Source organism: Diceros bicornis, chromosome 25 (assembly GCF_020826845.1).
Source record: "Diceros bicornis minor isolate mBicDic1 chromosome 25, mDicBic1.mat.cur, whole genome shotgun sequence".
Taxonomy (NCBI): domain Eukaryota; kingdom Metazoa; phylum Chordata; class Mammalia; order Perissodactyla; family Rhinocerotidae; genus Diceros; species Diceros bicornis.
In genome coordinates, this window is record NC_080764.1 from 24065825 (window position 1) to 24085402 (window position 19578).

Consider the following 19578-nt stretch of genomic DNA (forward strand, 5'->3'; position numbering starts at 1 on the left):
AATGGGTTTTTTCCACAACACCTACTTTAACACATTCCCTTTGCCCCAGTAGAAACCAAGAACAGTTTTCCCTTCTCAGACAAATTTGGAGTGTTTGATAGTCACGATTGGTTAATTTCTAAGTTTATCTAAACCTGTTTATTCATCTCTAAGGTCCCCTCCAGTTCTGAGATAAGGATAATTCTACACTAATCTCCTAGTGTTTTATTATACACATATTATTTCAATTAAAAATATGCCATAATAAACTACCATGTGTGAGACGATAGTAATTCACATCATTCTACAATATGGAAGCACTTCTCTCTTCATTCAGGTTAACCAGTCTTTTTCCTCTTCAAACTGCTGTAAGATTTTTTTAATAGACTTTACTTTTTAGAGCAGTTTTAGGTTAATAGAAAAATTGAGCATAAAGCACAAAAAGTTCATACACACACACACACACACACACACACACACACACACGTGCATGCATACTCCATCCACCACCACCACCCTCACAGGTTCTTTTATTATTCACATCTTGCATTAGTGTGGTACATTTGTCACAATTATGAACCAATATTGATATGTTATTATTAGCTAAAGTCTATGGTTTATGTTAGAGCTCATTCTTTGTGTTATACAGTGTTTGAGGTTTTGGCAAATGCGCATAATTCCATGCACCATTGCAGTATCATACAGAATAGTTTCATGCCCTAAACATCCCCCGTGCTCCGCCTGTTCATCTCTCCTCTCCTCTGCCCCTCTAACCCCTGACAACCACTGACCTTTTTACTGTCTCTATAGTTTTGTCTTTTCTAGAATGTCATATAGTTGGAATCATATAGTATGTACCATTTTCAGACTGGCTTCTTTCACTTAGCAATATGCATTTAAGGTTTCTCCATGTCTTTTGTGGCTTAATAGCTCATTTCTTTTTATCACTGAATATTCCATTGTGTGGATGTACCCCAGTTTGTTTATCCATTCACCTATTGAAGACCGTCTTGGTCACTTCCAAGTTTGGGCAGTTATGAATAGAGCTGCTATAAATATTTGTATGCAGGTTTTCCTCTTAAGATTTTTTTTTCCTCGATCCAAACCCTAAATAACGTCCCTATTAAAATTATCTTCTGAATTATGTTTAGTGAAGAAGAATCAATAGGAACTTGCATTAAACCCTGATCATTTTTTTAAGTAAAATTGCAATTTTAGCCTGATCTTTTAGAGTTTTCTTTAATAAAAGCCTAAGAGATTAGATATGCCTTGATATTGAGGCACACTTTTAGGAAGAATGATTTCTGTGAATTATTTTGCTCCTTAGTAGTAAATTTGGCTGCTTATTTCCTTTACCATGACAGCTTTACAGACATTTCTATTTAAAATTAAAATCTGAAAACATATATTAGTAATGTGTGAAGAGTTGTGAAAAATATCTGTTTAATCGGAACGTATTCATTTAGTGCTGTCTTGTATGTTACTGGTTGGGTTTTCCAGTTAAATCTGTGCTTAGAGACAGAGTCTTCATTTCTGAAAGGATTCCTGAGGGGAAGTATTGCTCTGGGATGCTGAATATGATGTCCCCCTAACGTGTCCCCCATGGAACACGACACCTCCCCTCTGTCACACCTCACATCACATTATATGAACCTCTGGTCCGTCATGCCATGCCCCTTAGAAGGTGGGAGCCATACATGTTGTATCCCCAGGGCCTGCTGTATAATACCTACCTTATGAGGTGGTTGTGATGGATCAGTAGTAATGCCTATAAAAGGTCTAGGTCACCAAAATCTCAAAACATGTTGACCTGTTCCCCCAAATGTTTGGAAAACAAGTAAATTGATGGATAGATTTGCTTTGGATTATTTCATTTGTTTTTCCCCAACAATGGCAGTGTCCCAGTCATTACCCTGGTTTTCTATATACACAATATGTAGAGAGTATTCACAAACTTAGGAATCCTACACTCTTATTTCCAGTTTTTAAAGGCCATTGCCAAAAGGGAGACAAAATGAAGGGAAATGGTAGATAAGATGGTATATGTAATTTTGCAGTTTTATATTTTGGGGAGGTAATTTGTTCCTAAATCAATTGAGAGCTGCCTCTTTTAAATAATGTGTCCACAAGACTGGACTTTACAAAGCAATAAGTAGGTTGTTTTAGCCTTTCAGTGTTTTCTTTGGTACTAGTAGCTCCCACTTCAAAGATTCTAAGATGTACAATGTTTGGTGAAATTAGAGATTTGCTCCAGCCAGATGAGGTTCACCGCTTCCATTTTGCCTCCCTGGACTTACATGTACTCTAGCCCCCAGCCCTGAATTTTGCCCCAGGGTATAATTATCACTAATTTACAGTACTCTATCACTTCCCTAATTACGTATACCATTAGGAAACTGCTACTGTAAGAGGTAAGCCATTGTATTCAGTTTAATACTCTCTGAAATCGGACTCGCTGTTCTGCTGTAGTTAACAGGATTGTTCACAGGTATTTGTGCACAAGGAAATTTCTTTTAAAAATAAAAGAAAGAAAAAGAAATACCTATTTTCAATGAGAATAAGGGAGAAATCTGCCTTCCTGATGTAAGAAAGGAAATTTTTTGTGTGTGTGAGGAAGATCAGCCCTGAGCTAACATCCATGCTAATCCTCCTCTTTTTGCTGAGGAAGACCGGCTCTGAGCTAACATCTATTGCCAATCCTCCTCTTTTTTTTTTTTTCCCCAAAGCCCCAGTAGATAGTTGTATGTCATAGTTGCACAGCCTTCCAGTTGCTGTATGTGGGACGCGGCCTCAGCATGGCCGGAGAAGCGGTGCGTTGGTGTGCGCCCGGGATCCGAACCCGGGCCGCCAGTAGCGGAGCGTGTGCACTCAACCACTAAGCCATGGGGCTGGCCCAGACAGGAAATATTTTTAAATTAAGTCAAGAATAAGCAATTCTTCCAGTGTATTTAGGTTTTGGAACCTCTATTTCCCAAAGGCCTTAGGTGGTTTCACCATAGTTGAGACTTCTTGTTAGGTCTATTCCTCTTAACTTGCATGGTTTTTATTTTTTATTTATTTATTTTTTTGTGTGAGGAAGATCAGCCCTGAGCTAACGCTCAGTGCCAATCCTCCTCTTTTTGCCAAGGAAGATTGGCTCTGGGCTAACATCTTCCTCTACTTTATATGGGACGCCACCACAGCATGGCTTGACAAGCATTGCGTTGGCACGCGCCTGGGATCCAAACCTGCAAACCCCGGCCGCCAAATTGGAGCATGCGCACTTAACCGCTACACCACTGGGCCAGCCCCAACTTGTATGACTTTTTAACTTTCAATCTGGAAGCAATTCTAAAGTTGAATTTTCATATATATTGATTTCCAAATAATTGTCTGTCTTGGTTGAAGTGTGAAGACTGTCTTTTTTTCTGTGCTTGAAAGGAAACACATTAATGGTGGACAATGGATTGGAAAGCTTGGAAAAAGATTTTAAAATTAGATAGAAATGTTAAATTAAGAAACCTATTTCCTCTTCCCTTAGAAGAGACTCAAACTAAAGTCACGTTTAGTTCTTCTGTCATTATACAAATCCCTTCTATGAGGAATTGTCATTTTCAGAAATAATTTCCGGGACTACTTCTTAGGAGCCAGGCTGGAAAAAAACAAACAACTGTTTTTAAGAGTCTCCGTTGCCCAAATTTCAGGGAAGAATCAAATATTTTATCTTTCACTCTCTCCCAAGTACTGCCCAAGCCAGGTAAATACAGCTCGTAAATGTGTGTGTGTGGGGTGGGAGGGGTGTGTATTAAAATAGCAGTACACACAAAGACACAGCCACGTTTCTAACTCCTTATTGCTGAGCTTTGCTAGTGTGTACCTTTTGCTTTGTGAATATTTTCCTAGGGGTCTACCGAACAGAAGACTAAACAGTCCCAACCGTCTTCTTCCATGTCATCTTCATCTCCCAGTTCTCTTTATTTTTTATTTTTGTTTTTATTGCTCTTGTTACTGGCTTGTCTCCCATATAACACCCTCACTACTCCACATCACTGAAAGATGTCATGGGCCTCTTCTGTCTTTAATTCCTGCTTGTCTTAAGCTCTTTTTTGAAACACGTTGAGTCCATTGTCATTGGTCCAGATACATTGCTCTGCTAAATGTTCATTGTTGTAACCACCATTTCACTGCCATCCTAGCGTATAGCCCAGAGATTATCCAATTATGCCCACTTTTTTTTTTTGAGGAAGATTAGCCCTGAGCTAACAGCTGTTGCCAATCCTCCTCTTTTTTGCTGAGGAAGATTGGCCCTGGGCTAACATCATACCCATCTTCCTCTACTTTATATGGGACGCTGCCACAGCATGGCTTGATAAGCAGTGTGTAGGTCTGTACCCGGGATCCAAACCTGTGAACTCTTGGGCTACCGAAGCGGAGCAGGCAAATTTAACCACTATGCCACTGGGCTGGCTGCTATACCCACACATTTTGACTTTACTTCTGCTCTCTTTTGCCAATGGGGTGCTATGCTTTGGAAAGCTAAATGGAAGCATCCATCTTCAGAATACCAGTAATAGTTAAAATCTATTGATGTTCACTACAGACTAGGTACTGAATTATGTAATCCTCACAAGAGCTCTACAAAGTAGATGCTGTTTTAACATACCCATTTTGCAGATGAAGTAACTAAGACGTAGAGAGGTTAAATACCTAACCACACAGCTCAGAATGGGGTGGAACTAAAGATAGGAATCCAAACATACCCGCCTGTGCTCTTACTCACTACAGCACCTCCTGGAGGAAGGAGCTTTTATCATGGGTCCCTTCATAAATTCAAGATGACCACACACACACACACACACACACACACACACACACACACAAACTCTGAAGTTGTATTTACAGGTGATGGATTGAAAAAGTCACTGTGTCTTTTCACACATTTACAATTGGCTTTTTTAACTAAAAAAAATCATAAATTTTTAAAACTTTACATTTTCTTATTATAAAAGCAGCACACATTCATTGTTATCCAATTTTAAAATAGAGATACAGAAAGGAGAAATAAAAACAACTGTAATTTTACCACCCAGAGGAGGTAAACACCTCTCTGTTAACACCTTGTTCGTATGTAATCCTCCAGAATGATTATTTATGCATTCATAGGCATCACTTTTCTACAAAAAATGGAAATATTCTGCACCTACTGTTTTGTAATCTATTTTTAAACACAAAAATATATTTTGAAATATGTTTATTCCAATCAATATTCATCCCCATAACTGAACCAAACTTATTTAACCAGTTCCCCTTGGTGGTCATTAGATCATTTCCAGTTTTCTCGAGTTATAACCAATACTTTGAGTAACATCCTTATGCCTAAAGCTTTTGCAACTGGTCTGATTGTTGCTTAGAATAAGCCACTAAAAATAGAATGGCTGGGCCAAAGAGTATACACATCTTGAAACTCTGGGTAGTAGTGCCAAATTGCCTTCCAAAAACCTTGTTCCAGTTTACACTCCCAGAAGCAGTACACAAAAATTGATGTTTGATGTTTGCTTGTCACATCTCTCAGGGGCATATACTTAATACTTTGGATGTGCTCCTAGTTGAGGGAGAACTGAGAGACTTTTATGAGAAACTATACATCTTCGACATGACCCCTGGGCTTATCAGCTCTATCTGATCAACATCTATTCTAGATGTAACTGTAGAATCTGTCTTTATGACCTGAACTCTTTGTTTTATGTGAAGAATGTTTTATACTTTCACAGTCCCTGAGAAACCTTGGAAGAATTAAATAATTCTTGTTAATTGCTCTGAAGACCAAGAGCTGCAGCTAAGTGCCAACTAAGGATTTTTGGAAATCACTTGTCAAGTGAGAATAGCGTGTTTTGATAAATTAACTTCTCCCTGAATTAATGTAGGATGCAGTACAACTGAGTTTACGTGCATAGCAGCAGAGAACAGTTCTGACAGTGACTTTCAATCAAACTGATCAACTGCGTTTTTAGAGCAGAAGTTCTCCAAGTGTGGCCCCCAAACCGGCAGCATCAGCAGCATCTGGAAAATTGTTAGAAATGCAAAATCCTAGGCCCTATCTCAGACTTGCTGTGTTAGTCCATTCGGGCTGCTGTAAAAAAATACCAAATACTGGGAAAAATTTATTTCTCACAGTTCTGGAGTCTGAGAAGTCCAAGATCAAGGCACTGGCAGGTTCGGTGTCTGGTGAGGGCCCTCTTCCTGGTTCATAGACAGCCGTCTTTTCACTGTGTCCTCAAATGGCAGAAGGGGCAAGGGAACTCTCTTGGGCCTCTTTTATTAGCACATTAATCCCATTCATTAGGGCTCCACCCTCATGACCTAATCACCTCTCAAAGGCCCCACCTCCTAATATCATCACATTGGACATTAGGATTCAATGTATGACATTTGGGGGTACACAAACAGTCAGCCCATAGGACTCACTGAATCAGAAACTCTAGGGTTGGGGCCCAACCGTCTGTTACTTACCGAGCCCTCCATGTGATTCAAATGCGTGCAAAAGTTTGAGCACCACTGCCTTAGTCCACTGGGCATTCCAGTAAGGCTGCTGTGTAGACAGGCTGCCCTGGTAAAATCGTTCTGCCACAGTGCCTGGAGACCAGCCGGGGCTAGAGGAATTGAGGTAGAGGGCATCGCTTTGCGCTGTGCCTGCTTCGGCCAGGATGTGTACAGTAGCCGTGTCTTATGCCGGAGGAGTAGTTGGAATGGCCACTTGCCCACTGTCTGTTCTTGTCACATGGTCTTAGTTAAGCTCTGTATTCACCCAGACTTTGTGTCAGAGTTCTTATGACCAGAAAAGCCCTTGGGAGGTCATTTAACCTCAACGCGCAGCCAAATGAGGCTTACCCCTAAGTCATTAGTGACAGATGAGAGTCCAAACTATTTTTAAAGACGTCCAGAGGGAAAAACTTCCCAGCTGCCCCTAGTCATCATTCTGCCCCCTCAAGTCTTTCCTTCTTGTCTTAATGCTTGCAATCTGAGCCAGCTTACTGTTGCAAAATTGAAGACCTAACCCTTGTCTCCTTGAGGCTGAAAAATCACAACATCTGTGAAGCTTTGGCCACCCCATAGGAATCTCTTGATGTATCTCTGTGGTTCTCCTTCACATTCTTCCAAGGCCTCCATGCCTGGCTCTGGGCACCAGGGCTCTGTGAAAAGTTTGCTGGGCTCTCCATGTGTTGAGAGGCTGGTACTGTGGTTCTTTATAAAGCTGGCTTCGTGCTCGTTCCCTTACATTAATTCATTTGCTCACTCCTTTAACAATCATAGTTTTCACCAGCTGTTAGATTGAACCTTATGAAATTGTTGACGAATTTAGCCATTTTTGACCCATAAAAATGGGTCATAGGGTTCAAACTAAGACCGTGTGCTAGTCATTATGGGGAGGACAAATCAAGAAAGATATGGGCCGTTCTCAAGGAACTCCCCATGTAGTGAGGGAAACAGACCACCCCGAGACCCAGGAAGTGGAGGCGAAGAGAGAGCGACAGAAGTTCACAGGGTGGGGTGGGGGGAGCCCAGGAGGAAAGCATCCCGTCAGGCTGGGGACCAGACAAGGCTTTCCCCAGAAAGTGACATTTAAACTGAGTTCCAAAGGAGAAAAGTTCATTTCAAATGGCTGATTTTATGGTCTGTTTTTTATTTCTTATAGTTCCCACAACACAGCTAGTTTTGCTGCCTGCAAAATCACCACAATAATCCTTGTTTTGTGTATTTTTTTAATCATTTGAAAGTCACTTAGGGCTACCAAACGTAATTGTTTGATCCTATTTTAATTTACTTGGTGAAACTGAATATAATAATTAAGCTTTGAAACAAACTAAGGAAAATATTATATGGTAAAATTAATAGTTATGACTCAGCACTGAAGATCTAACTAGAAAGCATTCTTGGGGTAGCCACGGGTAGGTTAAAAATATACTCTAAGTTGGATGGCAGTAGACCATCCGGAAATCTATTCCCTTGTCTGTGTTTAAAGTACACTGGAAACGATCAGGGTATTATAAGAATGAAGAGTCATTGACATTTTCCCCATCGACTGCCTCCCCCTTCTCCATCTCTGTGCCAATTATGGAGCACAAATGATGCTTATTAGGAACATAAACGTCGCTCTCAACTCAAACCCAACATTCCAGCTCACCACTGAAGTGCTCCCAGTCATAAACCTCTCTGCACTCATTCTCGCTTGTGAAAGTCATGCTCTGAGATGCGAGTCCCTGCAGTCTCAAAGGGATATTCTCATACTGTTGACTCTGCATAGAAAATGAAAAACTATTTTCAGGGTATAGTATAAGGCTACATTAAGTGTACCAATGGTTATTTCTGACTTGATACAAAGATTCTAAGCAGTTCTTAATTTATAATTTAAAAGGAAAAGCAAAAAGATGATTATTACTTTCCTTGGTGAATCCAAAAATCCCTCTTTTTTAAAAAAAGCTCTAAAAGGGTTCAATTACTTTCTCTATTAAGAACAATGTTTCAGGTGTCCACCTCCAGATAGAAAATTATGATCCCTGTTCTGTGTGATGCTCACAGACGATATAAACCCAGTGCTAAATATAAGGCTGGTTTTGAATTTAAGATTCAAATGTTGCATTTTATTTTAGGTTTCAGAAATGTAACATCTCTGTATAACTAAATATTGTTTCTCTTGGAATAATAAAAGGATTATAATCTTAATTTGGGAAATTGTGAACAAAATACAGTTGAATGTCACCATAATGCTTTTAGCAGGAAGCAAGATGCTGTAAAGGTTAAGTTAATTTTGGGTATTACCCATGAGTATTCAGCTGCTTAGGTACCTGGAGGTCCTCATTACAAATTAGTCTCTCCTGTACAGCTGGCACTGAAGTGGAGGGATTTGAGGACTCCGGGAAACCTCAGGAATTCTGCACAGAGCATGGCATAGAAAGAAGCAGCTAGAAACAAGAGAGAACCATAAAATAAGATTTACCCTGAGCATTTTACTGAGGAAATGGGCCTGAAGAGGAGAATTCTGTTTATACAAATAAATACAGGTTGAATTTTTTAACATACACATATGAGAGTACTAACTATCCAGAAACCCAGGAAAGCATGCAGATAGGTCAGAGAAACCAACATTTCCTGAGAGCGAGTGCTTTGTAACTTGAGCAGGAATGTCCAGACCAGGTGCCTTCATCCCCAGGCAGGAGAACAAAATGGTGATTGCAGCCTGAAGAGACAGTGGGGAGAGTGGAACTCGGGCTGCCTGTGATGGACTGAAGCTCTGCACTCACATTTCAGTATCTGTAAAGCCTTCATGAAGTAAAGTGGATGCTTATTAAATTTCTTGCTTTCCTGATTCGTCTCCCTGAAGACTCAGTATATTTGCCATCTTTCTATGCATTTTCATCTTTCATTAAAATTATGTATGAAAAGACCTCTTTGAAAGCTTTGTCAAAGTATACCATCAGAAAATCCCCTGAAAAGTGGTTGGATTCTTGTCTCTGGTAGAAAGTATAAATTCCTTAAAGGAGAAGCATTACCTTGAAGACCTCCTACAGTCCCTTTGACTCTGTGGCTGGCCAGGGTCCATCATCCTGTCAAGGGACTCAGTGGGGAGAGATGCAGTTTGGGCTCCAAAGTGGAATGTGTGGCCATCCCCAACACTGCCATTCCTAGAGACCTGTGTGCAGCCTGCATCTGGTACCCCACTGCTGCCTCCAGGTAGGGAAGCAGGGATTCTTGGCACCCACGAAAGAAAAAGAAATGACCGTCTTTTATCTTTTCTTCTTTGTTCAGCTTGGCTGAGAATACCATGTGGAATCTTCGTATCAGGACAAAAATCACCGCTGACGCCTTCATTTCAGCCGAGGAGCATGTGTCCTGACCTGTCTTTTATTCCAGCTCTCTGCTCCCTTTCCCTGACATTCATTTCACAACTTACTGTGTTCTTTTCTCTGTCTGCTGCTACCATTCTCCTAAAGCTGCTCTTAATAAAATCAGCAACAAATTTTTCTAGTTGCTAAAGCCAGGGATTTCACCCAGGAAACCAATGAAAGTAACAGCTCTGATGTGTGCCAGCCACTGTGCTAGGCACAGATTTTTAGGCCTTCGTAGTCCTCATGGCATCGGGCACTGCTCCCACCTTCTAAGGAAGGACTCTTCTCTTTGCCTTCTGTGAAACTGCTCTCAGGCTTCTTCCTGCTCTGTTTCAGGGTCCTTCATTGACTCTTCTTCCTGCCCCACCTCTTAAGTATTAACCTTCCCTGAGGGGTGGTCCTTAGCCCTCTTCTTGTTCCCTCCTTGAGCCACCTCAACAGCTCCCATCTCCTCAGCCACCTGCTCTGTGTGGATGGATTTCCAGATCTGATTCTTCTTTCTAATTTCCTACTGGACATCTCCACCTGACTGTCAAACTGAGCGCATTCAAGAGGATTTCATGTAAAAGCATGCTCGCCTCTGGTATTCCTTATCTGGGCTAATGGCCTCTGCATCTGTGACATCCTCCCGCTCACTCATCTTCCGTGGCGGATTGGTTAGCAGATCTTCTCGGTTCTTCCTCATCAGAATTGTGGCTTCCTCTTTCATTCTCCAGTGCCTCTGCTTCAACTTGGGTGCTTACGGTCTCTTATTTGAATTTGCACCACAGCTTCCTGCCTCCCTGCGTTCAGCCTCTAGCTGTTCCAGTCCATCCAACCACCAGAACTATCTTTCTGCATCACAGATCTGATTGTGTTATTCTTTACTTAAAAGCTTCCAATGCATCCTAGCTTGGCAGACTGAGTCACAATCTTCCAAACCTACTGTACCAGCCTCATCTCCCACCAATTACCCATGTCTACCATATTATTTCTTATTTCCAGGCATGTGTGTGTGTATATGTTGGTTCTGCTGCTAAAACAACCTGTTTTGTCCTCTATTGCCATCTGGAAAATTCCTAGTCATCCGTTAAGAGCCAGCTCAATCACTCTTGGCAGTCAGTCGGTGTTTGTTGAATGAATGAATGAAGACTTGCCCCACTCTCTCATGCAAAGTAAGGCTCTCCCTGGTCAGTATTCTGGAGGCACTCTGCTGGTTCCTCTCCCACGTTTGTCAACATTTGTGTTGTAGCTGCTGTTTGTATCAGACCAGGCTAGGAATGGGGATGTATAGCTCAGGTGCTGCCTCTTCCTCTCCCTCTCCCATAGCAGACGTTGTTGCCAACCTCCTTTCCCACTGAGCCCAGACACAGGCTCAGAATCCTTCTCAACACAGGACTTGGGACAGCCACTTTCAACAGACTGGAGTTTACACGGAGTTTGAGGTCTGTTTGACATCCCCTGAAGTAGACTCTGAGTTTTTCCAGCACAGTGGGCTGCCTAATATAACCACGCAATTGCTGAAGGGATGACAAATGGGTTTTTCTTTTTTGGGTTTTTAACACTAAATAAAATGTTGATACTTTAATCTTATATTAGCTCTATATTGTTTCACGTTACAGATAGATCTGTTCTGGAGAATGTATTCATAGCAAGAGATGAGCAAGGTGATTTGTTGAAATGCACTGTTACTCTTTGCCAAGAATTCTTCATACACGCACATTCAGTCCACCAAACCATCGCCTGTGCCTGCCACAGCCCTCTCCCTCTACAGAATTCAGCCCACTGCTTCACCTTAAAATCAGCACCCTGCATGTTATTTCTTCTTGCCTCAGATTTATCTTGCACATTTTCAAGAGTTGGTTGGATAAAGCATTAAAAAGATACAAGTATCTAACCTTACGTTCCAATTTCATGACATCTCTTTTTGGCAATCACAAAAGAAAACTGGCGAGTCAGGGTGATTTTAAAACTAGTTAAAAAGCACTTCAAGAGAGCTACTTTTTTCTATACTGTATGAAACATTTAATAAATATTAAATAGTAATACTCTTAGTAATCCATTTTCTTTATCTTTGAAACTAGTAGCTGTCAAAAAGATGTCCAAAAAATCAGGAAAATGTGAAGCACCTTTTCCATGGCTCAAGTGAAAGATGCAATATAATTACCATCATTGAGTTCAGTGAGTTTCATTCACAGGATCTAACTAAAAGTCTTCTTTAGTTCTGGTCACATTTCAGAATTTAAAAATGGAAAATTGGGTAGTATAAATGAAGAAATCAAGAAAGTTCATGTTTTCTCTCAATTCCCTTAATATACATAAGACAGCTGGTCGTGGAACGCTCAAAGCGGAAGGTTCTTGCGTGTCAGTCATAAGACTGTGCAATGCAGTAAACAGGATGATGAGAAAACCGAAGAAGAAAAGGAGAGATGGGGCCCGTAAAAGCCTGAAGCAATTTCTAAAATAACAGTTTTGCTGCATCTACATCTGTTTGAAAAGCCTCGTCTCCATTTACTTTTTAATGAATTTAGGCTGTTGGTGAATTATTAAAATGGTTTCCGCTCACCTTTTTATGTATTTTCTCTCCTATTGTGTTCCCACCTCTCTTATCTGGAAAATCCATCAGGCTAACTGTCAGGTAGGTTCTTCTTGATGTTTAATATGATTATTAGAAGTATCCATAGCAGGAAATGAAGTAAACAGACTGTTGGTGACCTATGATGAATGATAAAACTAAACAGAAAAAGCACATACTAAATTACGGAGAAACTTTCTGCAGGTGCATAAAACCCTAGAAGCTGCAAACTCTAAGCCCATTAAGCCAGTGTGAACATCTATCATAAGAACCCAGCTGAAGGGAGTACAGCGGCTCTAAATGATAAAGTAGGTTACCTGGACTGTCCACTTTTGCTTTGGCTCAAAATACAGCCTGCTTAATTGTTATAGAGTGATATTATATCCTATGTGGTCACTGGCTATTCTGCTGCAAATATACTGTCAGCTTTTATGGATTTGGCCAGGTTCAAGAAAAATTCACAATGATGTATTTTAAATCCCTATTTTAAGTACTTATTCAGACATACCTCGTGCCTTGAAGAAAGAGAGTGACTAGGAAAAAAAGTGGGGGTGGCGGCATATATTTTGTTAATGTTAAACTCACCCTTGGAGTTAAATCTGACATGGTTTAACTCGAGTCAAAAGAATAGTCGCTTGAAATTGCAGTAGGAGACAGAGCTGTTCGTTTCTCCCTTTGGTGTCGGGGAAAAGGAGTATTCCTTCTCCCACATGAAGCAGCAGAACAAGCTCTTTTTAGATCCTCAAGTGCAAGACAGACACTTTATAAGCCCGAACCATAGCTAAGCCCAAGAGAAGAGAGACATACATTTAAATTAGAGTGTGTTTGGTGTGTGTTTGATGTGCGTGTGTTGTTTTTAACTTGAGCTCATTTTTATCTTTCAAGAGGAAAAATTATGTGCTTCAGTTGCCATGCAACACCAACAGCTCTAATAGCTTTCTAATTTTAATTCCAGAAGTCTACAGAGCAAATGAAGAAGGTCCCTACTATTATCCTTTCCGTGTCTTATAAAGGAGTCAAATTTATTGATGCAACAAATAAGGTGGGTACCGCACCTCTCTTTGGTTTGACAACAGATTACAGTCTTGAGTATATGATCTAAAATCCTTTGCTTCTTGTCATACCCAATATCCTCCATTTCAATCACTCCCCACTGCCCACCTTCATGCTCCCTAAACACAACGGTAGATAGACACACACACACACACTCTCTCACGGATTCATACGTATATACAGAAGGGCACATTTCATTTGGGGGACTTGATCTAGGATTCCTATCCATATTTTGCTTTCACTTTTCCGTGGCGCCTTCTTTAATAGACTGTGGCCACTTATTATCTGGCATGTCCCTTTGGATCTAGAGAACATTAAAACGGAAAACGAAATCATGTTTAGAATGAAAATGCAGCATTGTCATCATTCCTCCGTCAAAGGAAATTTGCTAGGTGAAAGGCTAGAGCATTTGTCTTTCCATTTCTCTAGAGATATATATGTCCTTTCTTTTGATGTAGGTAATGAATACCTGACACAAGGAGCACAGAATATTTGCACTTAATTCTCAACTACTGAGATGGAAGAAAGGGTTTCAACTATATTGTTTTCTTTTCTTTTTTTTTTTTTTGTGAGGAAGATCGGCCCTGAGCTAACATCTGCCAATCCTCCTCTTTTTGCTGAGGAAGACTGGCTCTGGGCTAATATCCATGCCCATTTTCCTCCACTTTGTATGGGACGCTGCCACAGCATGGCCTGACAAGCGGTGCGTCGGTGCACGCCCGCAATCCGAACCGGCGAACCCCGGGCCGCTGCAGCAGAGCGCGCACACTTAACCGCTTGCGCCACCGGGCCGGCCCCTATATTGTTTTCTTAAGAGACACAATCAGAAAAGAAGCTCAGGCCGTACTGTGACTTTATACTCAGAGTGGGAATAGTTCCTGAGTTCTGAAGTCAAGAGTGGACAACTGGTTGCGTTTTACTTACAAAGTGTTCGAGAGTTCCTTTCTTGGCAAAGATGACAGAGTGCTGGTGCTAGACTAGAACATTTGGGTGTGACCACTCTCACTCTCCATAAACCCAAATCTGACTGGCTCCTCCTCACAAAACCCCCAAATTCCATGTGTTTTATTCCTACATCCTTCCAACCCATAAAGTGTAGAAAGAAGGGAGATGAGGTGATCCCCCTTGGTGAATACCATTTGTTTCCTGGACTGCCTTGCCAGTCCTCACACCTGGACCCACTCCATTTTGGAAAAGAGAATAGATGTCATGAAACAGGTGAACTTACTGGTAACTTAGGGCTGGATTTAGATTCCAGGGAGAAGTCCCATGGGCAATGACTCTTGGGTGTCTATAGTAAAGCTGAGCGTCTGAATCAACCCGTTTGAAGTTTCCCTAATTTGTTTTCTGTAACAAAAAAGATTGCTGCATCAGCCATCAGATAAGCCCAAGCTCCCCAAATCTACTTAGGAAAACAACCTCCCAGTTTTAGAAACAGTTCTGATCATGCTGGCTGATGATATCCAAAACACACTCAGAGTGAGATGCCTTACGTGGAATGATAGTTTCAAGTCTGCAATATATTGTTGACAGTGATTGTCAGATTACAATTGTGGAGACTCTAATCAGAAAAATCTCAATTGATTTGCTGTTTTATTTCTTGGAAGCAACTTTAGTTACTGGCACACAAGCTTTCTTTATCCTTAAATTATAGTCAGTTCATTAAAAAAGTTCCCAAACTTTATGGAACTCTGATTGAAGATACCATTGCTATTGCTGAATCTCAATTTCAAGAAAGGCTTTAGGGCCAGCCCATGGCTTAGCGGTTAAGTGCGCGCGCTCCGCTACTGGCAGCCCGGGGTTCGGATCCCGGGCACGCACCGACGCACCGCTTGTCCAGCCATGCTGAGACTGCGTCCCACATACAGCAACTAGAAGGATGTGCAGCTATAACATACAACTATCCACTGGGGCTTTGGGGGAAAACAAAGGAGGAGGATTGGCAATAGATGTTAGCTCAGAGCCGGTCTTCCGCAGCAAAAAGAGGAGGATTAGCATGGATGTTAGCTCAGGGCTGATCTTCCTCACAGGAAAAAAAAAAAAAAAAAGAAAAGAAAGGCTTTGGCGTTTGGGTTTTTTTCCCTAACCTGGAGCAACTGTCTCTACCCCATTCGCATTTGAAAACCATGAATAGCAATAAATTTTCAGTGTGTGAATTTGACACTCCTAGCTTTAGCAGGCTTGGATTCTGACAATTTCTAAACAAATGGTATTTGCCCTCAGAAGTTCCCAGAGTCTTAAGGCTGTCATTCCATGAAGCCGGTGGTATGACTGGATGCGTCTGTATTAACAGCATCCTCACTAACCCACTCTCCATGATCAAAGGAATGAGAGAGTTCTGTTGCATTTTGCTTACGGACACATTAAGGGTCGTATAGAACTTGGTTTCCTATACCTTGAGGAGACATTTCTGCTTCAGTCACCAATAATTAGATGAGTTATCCATAGATCTCTGCTCACTGATGACTACTCTTTGGAAGTATAAGCACTGAAAGATATGCAAAAGATAATTCTGTGTGAGTAAAGACACTAAATAAAGAAGGCAGGCGTATCTTTCAAGTCCTTGCAGTGTGGCCCTCAGCATATTTTCAAAATCTAGAGCAAAGGCAAAGTGCATATGTTGGTGGCAGGTGGAGCCAACCTTTCCATGACTATATGACTTCATGTGCCTGGCTTTTTTAGGAATTTGGGGACATTGATTTCAACATTGACAGTTCTACTGAGTCCCCATCCTACTGTCCTGCAATGTAGCTGATCTACCCCAATCTAACAGTGGATAAGGAGAGAGTGGATGACTCAGGGCTATAGTCTAGTAGTTGGTGTGTGAGAAGCCAAAGCAGAGAGATCGTAGTAGAAGGGTAGAAGAAAGGAGCAGTGTAAAGCTACACTGGCGGAGTTTGACTGTAGAAGGCTGAGAAACCCTACCCCCAGCCAGGGCTGAAGGACTGGTTTCAGAAGGCATGGAGGATCCATCATTGGAGGATCATCCTCAAGTCGTGTTGTGAGAGGAACTGTGCTCATACACCTAGATTCTAGCAGCATCTGCAGTGGCATCTTTGTGTGCCACTTTGTTCTGTAGCAAAGACCAACCTCTAGTTAATGCCCACAGCAGGAAAGGAGCAGACTGATAAACTCCAGAATCCTGCTTTTGGTTTGTACCTGAGATTTCTCCCCTGGGAAGGGTCATCTGGGTGGGCCACTTTGATTTGAAGTGAAGGACTTGTAAAGTGTAGACATATTTGAAGACTTCACACTTTGAGGTACTAGTGGCCACTAAGCCTGTAATAAGGCACAACCAAAAGTCACGCCTTAATATTCATGTTTGATGTTTTCATTGTACTTTATTCTTAAACAGTCCTCTCCTAACCATGCGTGTCTCTTTAGCTCTGCCCTGGTGAGATAGAGGGGTGTTCAATCTGCACTGGGCAGGGAGAGACAGGCCTCAGACCTTTTGCTAAGTGACTGCCCCACAGACACACAGCCAGTTGGTCATAGAGAAGGACTAAAACTTGACTTTCCCACTCCCTACCCTAACGCTTTTTCTATTATTCCATAGCTTCCTTCCACCAATTAGTTTGAAGTGCAGTGGATGATTAATTATTTGTTAATTACTCTTCCATTTGTATTAGCCCCCATTAGACTATGTGAAAGATGAACCCTCCAGCAAAGTATTTCTTTCCTTTTACTCTGGTAAATAAATAGCTTTGGCTGAGTTCATGGGGAAGGGTTAAGTGCCTAGTTATAAACTCATAAATTTATCACCTAGCAACTTAGGAAATAAACTGAACCACTAATCTCAATTTAAGAAGGAAGAAGGGGAAAACGATCTTGGATTAAAAATGGAAGCTAGAATAGATTTAGCCCTAAAATGTTGTGGATAAATCACCCCAGCTTTCTGTAGATCATAGCCCAGAGGTAGCTCTAGCATGGCTTTTGGCCCAGAGGACCATGACTGTTGAGTTACAGACCTGTCTTCAGATCAGCAGGGTCTTCCAGGAAAGGACACAGTCCCCACATCCAGTGCTTGGCTGAGGGAGGGTTGCATTTTGCCTTCCTGCTCTGACCCCCTCCTCAGTCTTCCCATCCAGCTAAATTAGGACTCATGCAGTTCTGGGTTTTGTCTTTTATTTATTTGTCTTTTTTTTTTTTTTTTTTTGAGTGCCAATTTCAAACAAGGCTTATGCTATTTTGGGGGGCATAAAATAATTCGGAACATTTGCCTAAACAAGTGCCCAGTGTTTTTTATAGCACATACTTTTCCTTCTAAGAAGCTCGGAGTCAAATTAAGAGCCCTCTAAGCATGTGTGCTGTTCTTGTCTGCATCTGGGGCTCACAGGTCACCTCAGTTAGCCCTCGGCCGGGGCTGCTGCCTCTGTCTGGGGGGCCCTCTCTGGAGGGCACTGCATTCTCTCACTCAGAAAAGGCCTGGCCTGAGGAGGAGACTCAGGAGAAATGCCCTACCCATCAGAGCCCAGAGTGAGGGAAGCGGGAGAGGCGAATTTCTAGACTCTGTCACTTCTTCATCACACACCGTTCTTAGAACCTCTGTATTAATTGGCTGGACCAAACAATTCTATTCTATACCTCCCAGCCAGGCACCTCTTTAGCTATTTCTCAGCATGATGAAAGGCAAAAGACATGAAGAAAGTCTTTCCCTGCTGAGTGGTACTAAGCTGCCAAACTTTCTGTCCCAAAGAAAGGGCAGGGTGAGCCCCTCCCCAGTCCTTCTTTTGAGCCTTTTAAAAGCTCTGGTCTTCTTAGAACAACGCTGAGCAACGTAAGAGGAGTCCATTTTAAATCGAGGTACATCCCCTGTACCTCGTGATGACGTCAGCTTTTAATTTGTGGAGGACCCACTAATTGATGTGTGACAGGAGGCAGAAGGAATGTATGCCTCCATGACTTCTTCTTCTAGGAGGAAACCAAGCATCCACTCTCCATTCCGTCTGCAGCTATAGTATCCTTGGTCTTGGATTCATCGTACACATTGAGAACTGGCCTCACTGTTCTGCAAGGGTAGATGATGCAGAGTGATGGCTGTGTTTCAATAGTGAGATCCCAGGTCCCTACCACATCCTAGCACCACATATATATCAGGAAGTTCTGTTCAAAAATACCTCTCTACATGGGCTATCCATATGAATTCATTTTAAGTGTTGGAATGATTAAACATCAGTTAGTCTTAACTGAATATAGAATATTTTTATTAGCCTACCTTTCCTCTAGTTTAGGCCATGAAACAGAGGAATAAAAGTTTCAACAGTGAGAGAGGAGGCTGATTTTGGAACATGGAGCAACATGGAGGAGGGCAGGCCTCGATGGGCAGTTAAAAGACAGCACTGAGTGGCCAGCCCGGTGGTGTAGCGGTTAAGTGCGCACGGCTGCGGCGGCCCAGGGTTCGGATCCCTGGTGCGCACCGAGGCACTGCTTATCAAGCCAGGCTGTGGCGGCGTCCCATATAAAGTAGAGGAAGATGGGCACAGATGTTAGCCCAGGGCCAGTCCTCCTCAGCAAAAAGAGAAGGAATGGGAACAAGATGTTAGCTCAGGACTGATCTTCCTCACACACACACACAAAAAAACCACTGGGCTCCTGGGGAATAGAAAAGGGGGGGATTACAGAAAATTGAAGGGAGAGTTAAGAAAGACAGAGGAAAAATGTCTTAGTCCATTTGGGCGGCTATAACAAATTACCATAAACTGGGTTGCTTAAAGAATAAACATTTATTTCTCAGTTCTCGAGGCGAGGAAGTCTGAGGTCAAGTCACCAGCAGATTCGGTGTCTGATGAGAGCCCATTCCCTTGTTCATAGTTGGCCATGTTCTGGCTGTGTCCTCACACAGCAGAGCGAGCTAGCTGGCTCTCTCATCTCTTCTTAGAAGGGCACTAATTCCATTCAGGAGGGCTATACCCTCATGACCTAATCACCTCCCAAAGGTTCCACCTCCAAACACCATCACATTGGGGGTTAGGATTTCAAGATATGAATTTGGGAAGGACATGTAGTCCATAATAGAGATCACCAAAGATACACTTTACCTGCTTTACAATTTTGCCTGGGGCCTCAGTGCTATCACACACCATTGAAAATTGCGAAGAGTGACATCTTGTGAATTGGCAAGATTCAGGG

General features: G+C 41.9%; 1 protein-coding gene across 1 annotated transcript in view; it reads left to right on the forward strand.

The window, feature by feature from the left end:
* Positions 1 to 19578, forward strand: part of LOC131421775 (ankyrin repeat and sterile alpha motif domain-containing protein 1B-like) — a 75285-nt gene that overhangs the window by 32685 nt on the left and 23022 nt on the right. Inside the window, exons 6-7 of the mRNA XM_058568589.1 lie at positions 12448 to 12459; positions 13352 to 13438. Coding sequence (XP_058424572.1) covers positions 12448 to 12459; positions 13352 to 13438 — 99 coding nt within the window. The remainder of the gene's footprint in view (positions 1 to 12447; positions 12460 to 13351; positions 13439 to 19578) is intronic.